Consider the following 18,997-nt stretch of genomic DNA (forward strand, 5'->3'; position numbering starts at 1 on the left):
ACCATTGTTCAGGCGGTCACAACATTCCCAAATACAATATCACTTTGCGAGTAAGCACAGACCAGGGTTTGTATTCCAATTCCAGGTTTTTACTGACTAGCTGGGCCAATGGGGCAATTTGTGAACCTCTGTTTCCTTGTAGGTGATGTGGGGATTGTAACAGTCCCAGTGCAGGGGTGCTAAGGCTTAAATGAGCTGAGTTAGATGCTGTACATGGTACATGGTAAATTCTCAATTATTAGTAGATATTAAAAGCCTCCTTTCCCATCTTTTCTACCTCTAATTTTACTATGTTTCTAATTAATTCTCCACATTGCCACTAACAAGATCTTAATAAAATGCAATCATGTTTTTTTTTCTTCCCAATGACTAAAAGCTTTTGCTTCTACTTCATTGGCTAAGGATAAACTAAAAGGTCCTTAACAAACCATACAAAGCTCTTCATGACCTGGGTCCTGCCTATATGCCTAGTGTCTTCATCACTTGATCATGTGTGTGTATTGATCTTTTTAAAAAACTTACAATGCCATTAAAAATTCTAACAAGACAGAAGAGTATAAAAATAAAATGCTTTCTCTCTGTCAGTTCCCCGCTCTAGGTGAACCACTCAAAATAATGTGATGTTTGTGCCTCCAGATATGCATAATGTAGTTATGTAGATATGTGAATAATGTCCATGTAAATGGTTGCGTGTTCCTCATCTGTTACTTGCTTTATATTTATCAGTACCTCATGGTCATCATGCTGCCTCAGCAGATCCGGGTCTGTGACTTGCTTTTATTTGATAGCTGTACTGAATTCTGTTGAATTGTGTCTAATTTCTCTCCATCTAGAATTATTTTTATATGTGCTATTGTGGTGGGAATATAATTCCATTTTCCTCCCCAATGGATAGTCACGGGTCCTGATGCCACGTGTCCTTACTCTCCTGATTGATCCTAGAGTAAATTCCCGCACATGGGGTCTGGCATTCAACATGGCACTGTTTACAAACTTTTGGCATCTGGGGATCATCTATTGGTCATGTAGCACATACTCAGACCTCCAGTTTTTAATATCTAAAAAAGCTCATCCCAAGTTTTCACTATAAAATAAAAGCTTAAAAATTATGATGTCTTTAGTGTTGCCTATAACCTTTCAGAATGACCTCCCATAGTGACCAACTGCCCGTTAAAAACAGACACACACTGTGATCTCAGGCACATTACATAACCACTTGTGGCCCAGTTTCATCATCTGGAAAATGTATGCTTACTTCATAGGGTTTTTCTTGATGACTTAATGAGTTAATGTTTGTAAAGTGCTTAGAACAGGGTGTGGCCCAGTTCTGTGCTGCACAAGGGCTTGTGGCATAGAAGGCCCCTGTATATGGCTCGATGACGGGTAGCTCAGCTCTGTAACCATCCTTGTCATTCTTTCCTCTTCTGTTTAGTGAGAAAGTTGCATTGAACCATTCCTAGGTTTTTGGCTGTGACAGCAAGTGTTAGTGCTTCTTCAGATACATGCGGATTGTCCTGGATATTCAGATCGAACATGGACCCAGACTCATTTTATCAGATCCTACGTTGACACATACTATGCTCAAAACCTGGCAGGTTGAGTCTCTCTGCTTCAGAGAGAGCTGCAAATGCATTTTGTAACTTCCTCTTTGATTGTGTTTGTCTCTGGAAAATGTTTTTCTCACGTTCCCTTCTGCAGTATTTGAATTTTTTTTTTTTTACTCTACCAATAACATAATTGATTTTTCCCCCATTGAGGAAAGAAAATAGTCAAGTGCTGACAAAAAGCTAAATTCTCTGTGGTCAAGCTGTTTATATCACAGTTTGCCTACATAAGACTTCCTGATGGCTCACCTTTCACGTCTAAAATTGTGACATTTCAGCCCTGAAGGTACACATTGAGATGATTTAAGACTTTGAAGATGTTGCTGAGATAAACCATTTAACGAGGATGCTGAACTCATGGCAGTGGTCTTTGGTGTTATAAGAAATTCAGTTTTTATCGTCTGCTTGTAAAATTCCTAGGAACCTCTTTCCCTCTGACAGCCATCATATGGGGACTGAGAAACCGCTGCCCTGTGGCCCTGGCCCTACCCTTTGCAAGCTCGCTAAAAACCTGTGCCTCCGTAGCTGCGATTCCATCCCATGCCCAGCTTCTCCCATTTCTTTCAATATTGAATTATGATCAGGGGAGTATTGTTGGCTGCCAGCCCCTGCCTGTGAATAACGTAAGATGCTTGTCGACATTCAGATGGCGTCGTCCACTTAGTGTGTAGGCACTCTTCTGTGGGGCACGTATTTCACTGATGCTCTGCTGGTGCTGGTGGCCACCGACCTTCTGCAGTCTGTGTAGTGGCTCAGAAGTTGTCATCACAGGATCATCCCTCTGCTCTTGCAGTGGGGTTCTCAGTGATGAACAGGTATATCTGCCAACTGCCCAAGAGTTGTTCCCACTGTGCACTTTTGACTTTGTCTACCCGTGGAGCAAAGACCTGCTGGCACACACCGGTGAACACGATTGTATTTCATAAAGGAATTTTGCCAATAGCCTGTCTACTTTTCTCTAGGCATGGTGTTTTGTTTTTCTTTGTTTTTTTCTAGTGCTCTGACTCATTTTATTTTTAAATAATAGTATATCATTTGTATCTACTTTTGATATGAGGTATGGAACTTTGAATAATCCTTCTCCAACAGTAGTGACAAAATTCATCAATTTTATACTAGAAAGCATTATTTTGCAACTGTTTGGAGAACAGAAAATGACAAAACAAAACAACTTCCGTACCCAGGAGCACATGGCGCTTCCCTGGAAATGTCCTTGAAGCCTTCTGTGGCCTCAAGCCAGGTTTTGTTTTGCGTTTTTTTTGCCGCTCTGTCCCCTTAGGGGAACAAACAGTTGGCAGGCTTTCAGAAGACTTATGTCCTTACTTATGCTCTGCCACTAAACTGGTGTGACCTTGAGAAAGTCTCTTAACCTCTCTGGGCTTGAGTTTATTTAGCTGTAAAAGTGGTTTTCAGGTCCAAAAACCTTGTGATTTTTTATGACTGAATTTAATGGGCTTATTGTTTGCTTTAAGTGTGTGCTTCCAGTTCCCTTTTCTTCATCATAAAATATAATTTTATAAGCACAGCTCTCAATTATGTTCATAAAATACAAGATTTTTAGAAAGGAAAAACATCTTTATCTGCCATGAATAAACCATCACACAGAAAAGAGATGGAAGACAGGCAATGATGTTTCTCAGTAAATGTTGCCTTTTGGATTGTTAAAATGACTATCTTGGTTTTTGTTTGAAACCCTCCAAAGACTGCTGTGGCTGCTTGAGCCATACTGGTTCCTTGCAACATTACATAAAAGCTCCCAAATGTTCAACTGAGAAACCATTTTGAAATGCTGACAAGACTGACATTGCTCATCCCAACCTCTTGGCTGTGATTCATTGCCAGTGTCTTGCATTTATCATTCATACGTGATATAATACTAGTTACTCCCCATCCCCAATTTTACATCTTTCAGTTTTGTTAGAACATGAAAAGTGTTCTCTCATTTTCTGCAGCTTCTTAAATTTCCTTTCAGCCTTATTATTATACTCTCCCCCGGTCTCTCCTTCCCCTTTGCTTTTCTTACCCATGTTGTGTGCATGTGTATGTATCTATGTATATGGATGTGGTGCTTTGGAAGTTAACTGAGACATTTCAAAGCAGTGAACAGGAGGTAGTCAAACAAAACTTGTTAAATACAATCTGCTGGAAAACAGAGCAGAAGTGAGAAGAAGGCTGGGAGAGTTAAACACACACATGACATTTACTTTTGTAGAAATAAAGTATTCCTGAGAAATCATTCATTCTTGCCATTTCATTTTTGGTTTTCGTCAATTTTGCCATTTCATTTTTGGGTTTTGAGCTGTGAATGTAAGAAGGTTTCTAACAACATTTTACAAGCCAATTCATAAAGATTTTAAAACAATTTCATGTCCTTATAAAAAAAAAGCATGTACCCAAGTGTGGAAGAAGGTTGAATAAACTATGTTACATGCACACAGTGGAGGACAGTGCAGCTTAAAAGAGAATGTGGGCAGTGGCTGTGACCTGATGGGGTGGTTTCCAGGGGACGCTAGGAAGTGAACAAAGCCAATGCAAAACAGCCTGTATAATATGCTGTCTTATGTGTAAGAAGGGAGGGAAAAATAAGAAGAAATATAAACATAATTGCTTATTTTTGCAAGAAGAAACCCGGGAAGGATAAACCAGAAAAGAGTGAGATTGGTTACCTTTAAGAGGTAGAATGGGGTGGGTAGGACATGGGAAGGAGAGATACTTCTTTGAGTACCTTTTTGGAGCTTTAACTTTTGGAAGTACGTTAATATTCTGCATATTAAAATTGAAATAAATCATTAAGAAGTGAAAGAAAACAGAAACAAATGAACTCAGCCATATTTTAAGTGGATCCCATAATTGGACTGAAGAGAGAAAAAAGAATGAATCCAAGTAGTTTATGAACACAGTGTTTATATAACCCATTCTTGGATGGCAGAGCAGGAAGGGAAAATTGCAAACAAATCCTGAACTCTTTTCGTAGGTTTGTTTATTATAGTAGTGGGGGTAAAAGAGTTCTGAAACTGCAGTACATACACTATAGGATTTAGTACCTGAGTAAGTGTGTTGACCTTGTTAGAGGAGAAATACAAATATAGATAAAAAAAGACAGAATAAGCCCTCTGAGGATGGATAGAATTAGATGGATCTGTTTGAACTTAAGATTTATCATATATATATGTATATACATATATGTGTATACATAAGTGTAAATGTTTATGTATGTGTATGTGTTTTGTATGTAACTATAGTGAAGGAGTTGCAGAATATTGTAATTGTGTGATCAAAATTAACATCACCAATGGACCAGATGTGATGTCCTTAGAAGAACACATCATCACCCATATGGCAGGCTGGCAAAACAATGCATAACCTGAATCTAATCATAGGGAACATCAGACAAATCCAAAATGAGGAACTTTCTATTTTAAAAAATACAGGAGGGAAAACACTGTGTTCTTTAAAAATGTCAGTATTATAAAACATAAAGAAAGGCAATGGAAAATGTTCCAGATTAAGGGAGACTAAACAGACATGTCAATTAAATTTAATATCTGCCTTTAAACTGAATTCTATTCTGGAGGGAAAATATTATGAAGTGCATTGTTGGATAAATTGGAAAAATTGTAATATGAGTGGAAGATTAGTTAAAAGTATTGAATAATGTCAAATTTACAGACGTTGATAAATGAGCTGTTGTTAAGTAAGAGAACGTTCCTATTTTTAGGGAAAATAGACTGCTCTTAGTGAAAAAATTTAGTATTTAGGGGTAAAGAGCCCTCAAATGATTAAAAAATCATATGTACACATATACGTATATGTATACATCTGGATCTGTATACACACAGACACTTGAGAGAGGGGACAAACAGAAATGATAAAGCAAATGAGGTGGAATGTTAACAATAAATAAATCTAGGTAAAGGCTATACATGTTCTCTGTACTATTTTGTTCTTGGAACACAATGACCCAAAACCTATGGGATGCAGCAAAAGTAGTTCTAAGAGGGAAGTTTATAGCAATACAATCCTACCTTAAGAAACAAGAAACAGGGCTTCCCTGGTGGCGCAGTGGTTGAGAATCCGCCAGCCAATGCAGGGGATACAGGTTCGTGTCCCAGTCTGGGAAGATCCCACATGCCGCGGAGCGGCTAGGCCAGTGAGCCATGGCCACTGAGCCTGCACGTCCGGAGCCTGTGCTCCGCAATGGGAGAGGCCACAACAGTGAGAGGCCCGCATACCGCAAAAAAAAAAAAAAAAAAAAAAGAAACAAGAAACATCTCAAATAAGCAACCTAACCTTGCACCTAAAGCAATTAGAAAAAGAAGAACAAAAAAGAACCCTCCAAAGTTAGCAGAAGGAAAGAAATCATAAAGATCAGATCAGAAATAAATGAAAAAGAATGAAGGAAATGATAGCAAAGCTCAATAAAACTAAAAGCTGGTTCTTTGAGAAGATAAACAAAATTGATAAACCATTAGCGAGACTTATCAAGAAAAAAAGACTCAAATCAATAGAATTAGAAATGAAAAAGGAGAAGTAAGAGCTGACACTGCAGAAAAAGAAAAGATCATGAGAGATTACTACAAGCAACTATATGCCAATAAAATGGACAACCCAGAAGAAATGGACAAATTCTTAGAAAAGCACAACCTTCCGAGACTGAACCAGGAAGAAATAGAAAATATGAACAGACCAATCACAAGCACTGAAATTGAGACTGTGATTAAAAATCTTCCAACAAACAAAAGCCCAGGACCAGATGGCTTCACAGGCGAAAGAACTCTATCAAACATTTAGAGAAGAGCTAACACCCATCCTTCTCAAACTCTTCCAAAATATAGCAGAGGGAGGAACACTCCCAAACTCATTCTGTGAGGCCACCATCACCCTGATACCAAAACCAGACAAGGATGTCACAAAGAAAGAAAACTACAGGCCAATATCACTGATGAACAAAGATGCAAAAAACCTCAGAAAAATACTAGCAAACAGAATCCAGCAGCACATTAAAAGGATCATACACCATGATCAAGTGGCATTAATCCAAAGAATGCAAGGATTCTTCAATGTATGCAAGTCAATCGATGTGATAAAACCATATTAACAAATTGAAGGAGAAAAGCCATATGATCATCTCAATAGATGCAGAAAAACCTTTTGACAAAATTCAACACCAATTTATGATAGAAACCCTCCAGAAAGTAGGCATAGAGGGAACTTACCTCAACATAATAAAGGCCATATATGACAAACCCATAGCCAACATCGTTCTCAATGGTGAAAAACTGAAAGCATTTCCTTTAAGATCAGGAACAAGACAAGGATGTCCACTCTCACCACTATTATTCAACAGAGTTTTGGAAGTTTTAGCCACAGGAATCAAAGAAGAAAAATAAAAGGAATCCAAATCGGAAAAGAAGAAGTAAAGCTGTCACTGTTTGCAGATGACATGATACTATACATAGAGAATCCTAAGATGCTACCAGAAAACTACTAGAGCTCATCAATGAATTTGGTAAAGTAGCAGGATACAAAATTAATGGACAGGAATCTCTGGCATTCCTATACACTAATGATGAAAAATCTGAAAGTGAAATTAAGAAAACACTCCCATTTACCACTGCAACAAAAAGAATAAAATACCTAGGAATAAACCTACCTAAGGAGACAAAAGACCTGTATGCAGAAAATTATAAGACACTGATGAAAGAAATTAAGGATGATACAAGTAGATGGAGAGATATACCATGTTCTTGGATTGGAAGAATCAACATTGTGAAAATGACTTTACTACCCAAAGCAATCTACAGATTCAATGCAATCCCTATCAAACTACCACTGGCATTTTTCACAGAACTGGAACAAAAAATTTCACAATTTGTATGGAAACACAAAAGACCCTGAATAGCCAAAGCAATCTTGAGAAAGAAAAATGGAGCTGGAGGAATCAGGCTCCCTGACTTCAGACTATACTACAAAGCTACAGTAATCAAGACAATATGGTACTGGCACAAAAACAGAAATATAGATCAATGGAACAGGATAGACAGCCCAGAGGTAAACCCATGCACATATGGTCACCTTATCTTTGATAAAGGAGGCAAGAATATACAGTGGAGAAAAGACAGCCTCTTCAATAAGTGGTGCTGGGAAAACTGGACAGCTACATGTAAAAGAATGAAATTAGAACACTCCCTAACACCATACACAAAAATAAACTCAAAATGGGTTAAAGACCTAAATGTAAGGCCAGGCTCCATCAAGCTCTTAGAGGAAAACATAGGCAGAACACTCTATGACATAAGTCACAGCAAGATCCTTTTTGACCGACCTCCTAGCGAAATAGAAATAAAAACAAAAATAAACAAATGGGACCTAATGAAACTTAAAAGCTTTTGCACAGCAAAGGAAACCATAAACAAGACCAAAAAACAACCCTCAGAATGGGAGAAAATATTTGCAAATGAAGCAACTGACAATGGATTAATCTCCAAAATATACAAGCAGATCATGCAGCTCAATATCAAAAAAACAAACAACCCAATCCAAAAATGGGCAGAAGACCTAAATAGACATTTCTCCAAAGAAGATATACAGATTGCCAACAAACACATGAAAGGATGCTCAACATCATTAATCATTAGAGAAATGCAAATCAAAACTACAATGAGATATCATCTCACACAGGTCAGAATGGCCATCATCAAAAAATCTACAAACAAATGCTGGAGACGGTGTGGAAAAAAGGGAACACTCTTGCACTGTTGGTGAGAATGTAAATTGATACAGCCACTATGGAGAACAGTATGGAAGTTTGTTAAAAACTAAAAATAGAACTACCATATGACCCAGCAATCTCACTACTGGGCATATACCCTGAGAAAACCATAATTCAAAAAGAGTCATGTACCACAATGTTCATTGCAGCTCTATTTACAATAGCCAGGATATGGAAGCAACCTAAGTGTTCATCAACAGATGAATGGATAAAGAAGATGTGGCACATATATACAGTGGAATATTACTCAGCCATATAAAGGAACAAAACTGAGTTATTTGCAGTGAGGTGGATGGACCTAGAGTCTGTCATACAGAGTGAAGTAAGTCAGAAAGAGGAAAATTCCATATGCTAACACATATATATGGAATCTAAAAAAGAAAAAAAAATGGTCAGAAGAACCTAGGGGCAAGATGGGAATAAAGACACAGACCTACTAGAGAAAGGACTTGAGGATACGGGGAGGCAGAAGGGTAAGCTGGGACAAAGTGAGGCATGGACATATATATAGTACCAAACATAAAATAGATAGCTAGTGGGAAACAGCCACATAGCGCAGAGAGATCAACTCGGTGTTTTGTGACCACCTAGAGGGGTGGGATAGGGAGTGTGGGAGGGAGGGAGACGCAAGAGGGAAGAGATATGGGGACACATGTATATGTATAACTGATTCACTTCGTCATAAAGCAGAAACTAACCATTGTAAAGCAATTATACTCCAATAAAGATGTTAAAAAATAAAATAACAGTAGGAGAATATCTATGTAACTTCAGTGTTGCAAGGGATTTCATAGGCTAGATGTGCCAACTGTACAGGAAATAGCCGATATATTTTATTACCTTAAAATAAAATTCTCCACAGTCATCATAAACAAAGTGAAAAGCCAAGTAAGTTACAGATTGGGACTAAGTAACCATCATAATCAACAAAGGATTGTGTCCAGAGTACAGGAAGAGCTCCTTCAGATCATTAAGGAAAAATGGGCCAAAGGAGTAGATGGGGAGTTCACAGGACATAGAGTTTGGCAGATGAACTATGTCAAGGAATGTACAACCGATCAAGCCATCTTTGAGGGCAAAATCTCCAAGAGCAGGCTTCTATCTTTGGTTATATTATTGAGCTTCCAAACTTGTATGATTGTGTGCATAGAGACACCAAGTGTTTTAATATCAAACAGTGAAGATATTTCAGTGATTAATCTTATATCATGAAATTTCCTAGGACCAGTCCTTTCCAGAGCGTGAAAATGGTTTTCAGGTTGGGATGAGATTAGAAGGCATTGACCCCCGTCATCCATCTGTGTTTTGTGTGCTTTCTGTAGCTGAGGTAAGAAATAGTGCTATTGTCTTGGGCTAATTACAGTGACAGGAGAGAATTTTCTAGAGAATGACGAGTACTTTGTGTTATAAACAAGTCCAAGTACATTATGGATTTATTTTATTCAGTGATGGGTGAAGTACGTTCTTTAATGAAATTTTTTTCCTCTCTGAAGATTAATTTTCTAATAAGTTTCTCATTACTAGTGGTTATTTTTGATTTAATTGGTAAATAGTTTTCACCTGAGGTTGATAAAATCAGTGAATCCCACAATGTTGCTTTTGTCTGTTAAAAGAGACAATTATTCAAGTTTTATCTGAACTAATGAGAAATGTATATGAAAAAATCCATGCTTACGAATTATATATTTATATAAATACATGAATTTTATGAAAATTATATAGGGTGAGGAGCCATTGATAAAGTAAATGGCTTATATAATATTTAGTAAACATTTTATGTTATTAAATTGATAAAAGACCTCAGTATTTCGAATAACATCAAACATAGAAAACACTATTCACTTAATTTACTGAATGATTATAGTTATTGAACTTGTATAGCATGTCTAGGAGATGTGTTTCTCAGACTGTTTTATTATTTTCTTTATTGAGTATGCTGGATCCATATGTTAAGTTAAATAAGGTCATACCCATTTTGGTTTTTGCTGTGTACTTTAGGTTACACTGTTTTGGGATATGAATCCAAGCCAGACAGCAGGAGATGGGGTTTCTGAAAGGAATATTTGCTAGGTATTGAATGAACAAATAAACAAACTTGTCGATTAATGGTTATGTAAATTGACCGCAGATTCCTAGACTGAATAAAAGGATAGTTTTTTTGCAGAAAAATTTTTGATACTTGAAAGATAGTGTCTAGTTTGTCAGCATTTGTCTTATCCAGATTCATCTATGAATTTGTTCTTTAGTATAAGACATTTGGATGTAAGGATTGTTTCATATATATTGATGGTGTTGACAGAATAAATGAATATTTTGTTAATTTTGTGTACACTTCAAATGCATGCTTAATGAACGATTGTAAACATTCTGTTTTGCAGGTGTGTGGTTACCGTCTCAGACTTCATTTTGATGGTTATTTAAGCTGCTATGATTTTTGGACTAATGCTGGTTCCCCTGACATTGATCCAGTAGGATGGTGTGAAAAGACCAAACATGAATTACACATCCCTAAGGGTAAGTCAGGAGGAAAAGACAGTCATCTTTTTAATGAAATACTAACAAGAGAGCCTGGTGTGAATTGTTTTTCAAAATGAAAGTTTGACCCACAAAAAGCAGTAAGACTACAAGGATATCACTGTTAGAAATAAATAAATGTCTTTAAAGAAAAGCATCAAAGACTGTTTAGGTCAGATATTCTGAGGTACATAGGGCAGAAGTAAAATCTCATGAGAGCATTTTATCTTGCATAAAGTTTATTAAACTTTATAAGGAATGAAGAAACTAATGTTTAAATTACAGTTGAAATAAAATATTTCACTTAATCAGTGATGCTGTACAGTGAGGAAACTTGATTCACTGTATATCATTTGTTTCAAGCAGAAATCATAGAGCACAGGGAACTATGAAAGTGAAAAATTCACTGTTTTCTTTCCATGGGAATTAAAAATCTCATCTTTGTCTTTTGTTATGTGGGAGAGGAACTGGGTTGGCAGACATGACTGAAACCTTTCTTACCTGCTGTCTGCTAGTGAGGTGAGGATTCATAGGTTGGGATGCCAGTGGGCCTGTTTCCTCAACCAGCAAATTTGTATATAAGGTCTTCTGCTTGGGTGTTAGACTCCTGGCTGACCGTGGCAACTTCTCGAGTCACTGTATAGTCATTTTATTCTTAGGAAGCAGCTCAGGGTGTCCTCTGGGATCCACCCCTGAGGCTGGCAGCAGGGTCCCCTGAGATTGCTGGGTTTCAGGGAGGTTGGAACAGGCCCCAGGCTCATTCACCCCGTGGGTGGTAGGTGTTCGTGGAGCCCTTCCTGTGTGCAGGCCCTGGGGACAGAGCAGTGAATAAAGGAAACTGTCTCTGTCTCCGTGGGGCTTTCATTCCAGAGGGGAGGAGGAGAAGAAACAGAGAGAAAGGTGCGTGTCTAGCAGCGACAGGCGTGGAGCGCTGAGTGGGGTCCCAGGGCTGCCCTTGCAATAAGCGAGGTGAAGACAGTCCTGGGGTGTGACGTCTGACAGATGCCTGGACGGATGCACAACAGAGACAGCCAGGTCCCTGCGGAGGAGCACGTATCAGAGCCCAGCAGCAGGTGTGGCACAGACCAGGAATCACAGGAGCGCTGGAGCGGAGGGGCAAGGGCCAGGAGGGAGGAGATAAGTGAGAGGTGTCGCCGTGGCCTTGAAGGCCGGGCAAGGAGTTTGACGTCTATTCTGAGTGTGACACTCAATCTGAGTATTACCTGAGCCTGGGCCAGCTCCCACAGGAGCTGCTTTAGGGCACATGGACGGGAGGGTCAGGCATTTTATTGGGAAGCCTGTAAAGACAAGGGCAGAAAGCTGGAGCTGCCATGTGGCCTGGGGGGCGGTCCTGTCGCCCCTGCAGTGTCTGGCTCCCCTGGGGCTGCTTAACATCAGGCCCACGCTGGCCTCGGGGACGTGGCTGCTTCAGGAGGCCTGAGGGACGCAGGAGACGAGACTCCTGTCAGGCCACCAGCGTACTGATTCCATATTTGAATGAGTTTTGTAGGGAATGACATGCATGGTGGGAAATCAAACTCAACAGTTTGGAATTCCATACATTAAAACAGCACTGAAACAGTTTCGAGATTTTAATATAAATCTTTTGTGTCTGCTAAAGGACGTTGAATTTATGGCAGAAAACTGAATAAGAATAGTATTGATACATTTATTATGCACATGGTTACATCTTGTGGGTATTTTGAATAGTCCGTACGTTTTTTTAGGTTATAGAAAAGATAAATTTGTTTGGATGGATTACTTGAAGGCCTGCAAATTGCAAAATGCTCCCAAGAAATTATTCAGAAACAGAAATTCTGTAAGTATTTTCTTCCATAGTATAAATCAGATTTTTACTTCAACTTAAATTTCTTAAAATTCACTATGTATTATGTTGTATTTTAATCTTTTAAGAATCCTTAGCTTCCTATGACTTTTCTCACTAGATTTGTCAGTTTCCTATGGGCATATTTGTTTTTCTTTTAAACATACAATTAAATAATTAGATGGAGAGAGTAGAAAACTTTACATGTAAAGCTGGCTAAAATTTAAAATGCCTTTTAGAAGGTGTTTCTTTTTGCTTCTAGTGAGTTAGTCGTTTAAATTTGGTTTGATGCTTTGAGACCTGATGATATGCCAGGTGGACTTTGACTGTACCTGGTCCAGTTGTATTTATGTGTAATGAAAAAGAGGGTGACGGTTCATATAGATTCGAAGGGTGTGTGAGGATTTGGGTGGAACACACTCACCCTCTGTGTCCCAGCAGCCTAACAGGTGTTCAGGAGAGAAGGAGAAAAAGTCGCAGCCCCGCCTCCTCTGGGCCCAGGTGAGGCCACACACCACGGAGGGGCGGGAAGCCTGGAGCCAGGGAGGCCCCACCACCTGCTGGCTGTGTCCCCTGAGGACAGTCCCCACCCCCCGCCCCCTTCCCCAGGCTTCAGTGTCCTGCTCTTGAATCAGTGTTCCACAACTGTCCAACATGTTTCATAGACTCGTATCAAGGAAGAGAGTTAGAGAAATGTGAAAATGCTTTAAGAAAAGTAATGTGCTAAAGGAAACCAAAAATCAGGGTCCAGTATAGATAGTAAAGAAGTAGGGGAAAAAAACCCTCTTCTAGTCCCTGGATATTGTGTGTATATTTTCTAAATCCCAGGCCTGGCTAATTATAGCTACAGGAAAAGTGGGGCTTTATCATTGTCATGTTATTATAAATCATAGCCCTTAGTATTTTTAATACTAAAAAATATGTGCAGGTACTAAAAAAAGCATTTTTTTTTCAACTATGATTTATTTATAGATAAGCACATGTGTTCCTTAAATGTTGAGAAAGCCACTAATTTCAACACTTGATCAAAATATAAGTGGTAATTTTAGTGCTAAAGAGATATCTTTAAAACTTTTCCAAATAGTGGTATTTGGAAATATAGCACCCATCTAAAGCCTACAGGGACCAGAGAAAATTATTTGATATTACTGTATTCAGTAAACAGTATATTTTAAAATTAATACAGATTATTCTATGAACTGAAGAGGGAAAATGATGATGAAAGGGGAAATAAACCTACCTGCACAACAGAAGAAAAAAGCACAGAGTAAAAGCTCATTTCCTGGGATTCCTTTTTTATGAATGTACACTTGGTAGCAGTCTGTTGGAATATTTTTACTGGCTGGCTTCATTCTGCAGTGTAAGTGTTGATACCCTGTGGACTTTTCTGATGCTAAACATGACAGAAGTTTTGACAGTGGCTCAGTCCTGTTTGGTGTCCTGTTTCTCTTTGTGCCTCTTCCCCGTGTTAGAACGGGCCAGGGGCTTCCCTGGTGGCGCAGTGGTTGAGAGTCCGCCTGCCGATGCAGGGGACATGGGTTCGTGCCCCAGTCCGGGAAGATCCCACATGCTGCGGAGTGGCTGGGCCCGTGAGCCATGGCTGCTGAGCCTGCGCGTCCGGAGCCTGTGCTCCGCGACGGGAGAGGCCACAACAGTGAGAGGCCCGCGTACCGCAAAAAAAAAAAAAAAAAGAAGAACGGGCCAGTGCCTAAGGAATTTCAGGTTGGAATGAAGCTGGAGGCTGTCGACAGGAAGAACCCTTCCTTGGTGTGTGTGGCAAACATAGCAGATATTGTTGGAGATCGCTTGCTAGTGCATTTTGACAATTGGGATGATAGTTACGATTACTGGTGAGACACCAATGTGCGTTGTATTTTTGTGTGTTCGTGTTTGCCGTTAAGAATTTATATTCATTCCATGACTGTCACTGTTCTTGCTGTTCTTATAGTAATGAACGTGAGGAATCTAGTGGCTGGCTTGTCACTACCTTCTCTTCCTCATGAACTGTTGAATTAAAGAACCCGAGAAAGTTTTTTTTCCGTCTCTGAGAGGTTGCCTAATGAGGCCTCATCTGAAATAATGTGACCAGTTCAGGGCACTCCACTATATTGTGTCTAGTTTGTAAGGGAAGCATTTCTGTAAAGAGGAAGTTAAGAACTTGCAGTATTATTTTTTTCCTGAAAAATGTTGAACTCAGACTGTCATATTTTTAAAAGAGAAGATTCAGGGAGAATGGAGTGAATTATTTGAAAGCCTGTGAAGAGCAGAGAAAACGTATGCTCACGATGCCATTAAACTAACATTGCATGAGTTAAAAGGATTTCCTAGGTGAAAACCTGAAATATGGAAGACGGCACGGCAAAAATAATTTTTATGGCATTTCTTAAGAGCATATCCTGAATAATTGACAAGTCCCCGCCTGAGGCTGTGATTCTTCATGTGCATGGTGGGAGGAGGGGGGCTGTTTTCTTCTTTGAACTAAAGAAGAGCATGGGTTAATTGCTGTATGTATCTTAGGTAGTATAGTCTGGGTTCCTGAAAAGGAGAGGGAGGAAATTGTGGGCATATGGAGTCTGGTCCGTCTTATTAAAATTTGGACTGGCCTATTAATATTTTCCCTTGCTGCTAGCAAGAAGTGATAGAAGGGGGTTTATTAAAATGTTCACTCTCTGGGGAGATCACTGGCAGTTCAGGTCCTAGTCAAACACTTTTTAAAGAAATACTTTTAAATTTCAAGAAGGTTATGTAAAAGAGAAGTTTGGCCACTCAGGTTACAAAATATAGAACTAAAATTACTTCCGTTTCTCTTAGGCTATAAAATATTTTAGCTATGCCGTAGTATTTTCCATGTCTTCTCTTAATATCTAGAATGATCATTACTCTTGGATTCTTTCTCTGGTGTTAATATGGGATCTAAAATAGAATCCTGTTTTTGCAGGTGTGATGTCAATAGTCCTTATGTTCAGCCAGTTGGTTGGTGTCAGGAGCATGGAAGAACTCTGATAACACCCCAAGGTGAGTGGACTGGCTGGGTTCTCTTTGAAGTCATCTCTGTGTGAGTGGCAATGCCCATTCTTATTTTTGTTTATGGAAACCACATTTCAATACAAAGTGTATGATAAAAATATCGTGCAAGATTCTGTGGACCATCAAGGGACGCAGATGTCTGAAATCTGCACATCCTTCCCCATAATGCAAATGGACTGTGTTTATAAAGACATATTAGGCAGCCATTTTAAAAAATTGCTATTTTTTTATCCAACGAAATGAGTGCAATCCCTGTGAACTGACTTTTAAAACTAGCTATTTCCACCTATGTAGTTTAACTTATTACCAATGTTAATTCATTAATTGACCATTAGGTTATTAAATATACTTAACTTTGGAGTTAAATGTAAGAAATGCAGAAACCTAAGAAGTGAGAATTAATAATGAGGGCCTAGACTTGCCAGACCCCTTCACCAAGCCAACTTAGTGGCTCAGCTAAACACTGACATAGGGACTTTCTTGTTATTTATCTGTTTTCTCATTACAGAAATGGAATATCTCTCCATTTATTTAGTTCTTTGATTTATTTCAGTGGCATTTTGTGGTTTTTCTCATATAGATCTTACATATATTTTGCTAGATTTTATAACTATTCTATTATTTTGAGTGCTAATGTATATGGTATTGTGTTTTTAATTTCAAATTTCACTAGTTCATTGCTGGTATATAGGAAAGCAGTTGAATTTTATATGTTAACCTTGTATCCTGCAACCTTGTTATAATCACTTATTGGTTCTTGGAGTTTTTTTGTTGATGCTTATGGATATTCTACACCTCTGTGAACAAAGTTATATTTCTTTCTTCCCAGTCAGTATATCTTTTATTTCCTTTTCTTGTCCTGTTGCATTAGCTAATATGTACCGTGCTGTTTTGACCACTGCAGCTTTTTAGTCAGTTTTGAACTCTGGAAGTGTGAACCCTCCAACTTTGTTCTTCTTTTTCAAGATTGCTTTGGCTATTTGTGGCCCCTTGCAGTTCTTTATGAATTTGAGGATTGGCTTTTCAATTTCTGGAGAAACGACTATTGGGATTTTGGTAAGGGTTATGTTGAATGTAGATTGCTTTAGGGAGTGTTGCCATCTTAACAGTATTAAGTTTTCTAATCCATGAACATGGGATGTCTTTTCACTTACTTAGACCTCCTTTCATTTCTGTCAGCAGTATTTTTTAATTTTGGGTGTACAGGTCTTTTACCTCCTTGGTTAAGTTTATTGGTATTTTATTCTTTTGGATGCTGTTGTAAATGGAATTGTTTTATTTATTTATTTTTGGAATTTTTTATTTCTGGCATAAAGAAACACAAATGATTTCATAGTCTGCAATTTTGCTGAATTTGTTTATTAGCTCTAGTAGGTTTTTTGTGTGGATTCTATGGGATTTTTTCATATAGAATTGTGTAGCCTATCAAAATAGTAAAGTTCCAAAAAATTCATATTTCTAATTTGAATGCCTTTAATTTTGTGTCTTGCCTAATTATGGTAGCTAGGACTTCCAGTACAGTGTTGAATGTAGCGGTAAAAGTAGGCATTCTTGTCTTTTTCCTAATCTTAGGGTGAAAAGATTTCAGCCTCTCACTATCAAGTATGATATTAGCTGTGGGTTTTTCATAAATGCCCTGTATCATGTTAAGGAAGCTCCCTTTTACTCCTAGTTTTCTGAGCGTTTTTATCATAGAAGGGTGTTGAATTCTGTCCAGTGCTTTTTCTGCATCTATTGAGAAGATTGTGTGGGACTTTCTTCCCCTTTGTTTCATGGTGTATAATCCTTCTAATGTGCTGTTGAGTTCAGTTTGCTATGGTTCTGTTAAGAACTTTTGTATCTGTATTCATAAGGGGTATTGGTCTGTTGTTTTCTTGTCATGTCTTTGGTCTGTTCTTTTAAATGCTGTAAATGGAATTGTTTTCTTAATTTCATCTTTGGATTGTTCATTGCTACTTTGTAGAAATACAATTGATTTTTGTGCAATGACCTTATACTCTGAATTCATTTATTTGCTCTAATAGTTGTGTGTGTGTGTGTTCCTTAGGATTTTCTATATGTGAAATTATGTCATCTATAAGTAAAGATACTTTCACTTCTTCCTTTCCGATCTGAATACGTTTTCTTTCTTTCCTGAATCCTCTGTCTGGACCTCCCAGTGCATGTTGAACAATAGTGGCAGGATCAGACATCCTTTTCTTGTTCCTGATCCTAGGGGAACACTTCGTCTTTGCACATTAAACTTGATGTTTGCTGTGAGCTTTTTGTGGATGCCCTTTATCAGATTGAGGAAGGTCCCTTCTATTCCTAGTTGTTTTATCATGAAAGGGTCGTCCTTTATTAATATGGTTTTATTATATTTATTGCTTTCTATATGTTGAAACAATCTTGTCTTCTTGGGATAAATCTCGTGTGTGTGTGTGTGTGTGTGTGTGTGTATAAATATATTTTTTCTTACACGTTGCTGCACTACTTGATTAGCTCATATTTCATTGAGGAATTTTGTGTCTGTGCTCATAAAGCCATCTACTCTTTTTTTTTTAATACATTACTTTAAAAAATTTATTTATTTATTTGGTTGCACCAGGTCTTAGTTGTGGCAGGCAGGCTCCTTAGTTGCGGTTCTGGGGCTCCTTAGTTGTGGCATGCGAACTCTTAGTTGCAGCATACATGTAGGATCTAGTTCCCTGACCAAGGGTCAAACCCAGGCCGGCTGCACTGGGAGCATGGAGTCTTATCCACTGCGCTACCAGGGAAGTCCCAAAGTCATCCACTCTTTTAAAATGTTTTTATTCCCATTAGAGTATCTAAAGCTGCTCTGAGTGCTAAGGAAAAACAGGATGAACAATAAGTCAAGAAGTTTGGTTATTTAAAACCTTAATCCACCATATGATTACTCGTCTTTAGTGGGGACTCAACCATGTTAGAAAGGGGTCCCCTCTTATGGTGCTGCAGGGTGTTGACCCTGCACAGTGGCCTTCATTGAATGCCAGGAAGCTTCCCATTTGGTTTGGGAAGTAAATGTAAAATGAAAATTCAAGCAGATTAGCCACTTAATCAAGGTATGATCAAGAGAGTGGAGTGTAATGAAAATATATGCAAAGGAACTGTGAGTAAAAATTGGGTGAAGGCAATTAAAGCTGAGCAATAAACAAAATTGCTTAAAGCTCGTGATGAGTTGTGATCATGCTGACCTCTAGGTTTGTGGGAAAGCACGAGTGCACCAGAGATGTTAGTCCCTGGATAGATGCACAA

General features: G+C 38.4%; 1 protein-coding gene across 1 annotated transcript in view; it reads left to right on the plus strand.

Moving 5' to 3' along the window:
• Window positions 1–18,997, plus strand: part of L3MBTL4 (L3MBTL histone methyl-lysine binding protein 4) — a gene marked incomplete at its 3' end in the record, with an annotated part of 408,304 nt that overhangs the window by 105,027 nt on the left and 284,280 nt on the right. Inside the window, 5 exon segments of the mRNA XM_082640598.1 lie at window positions 9,599–9,703; window positions 10,755–10,890; window positions 12,618–12,709; window positions 14,411–14,565; window positions 15,654–15,730. Coding sequence (XP_082496724.1) covers window positions 9,599–9,703; window positions 10,755–10,890; window positions 12,618–12,709; window positions 14,411–14,565; window positions 15,654–15,730 — 565 coding nt within the window.

Source organism: Mesoplodon mirus (genome assembly GCF_964341445.2).
Source record: "Mesoplodon mirus genome assembly, chromosome: 13".
Lineage (NCBI taxonomy): Eukaryota > Metazoa > Chordata > Mammalia > Artiodactyla > Ziphiidae > Mesoplodon > Mesoplodon mirus.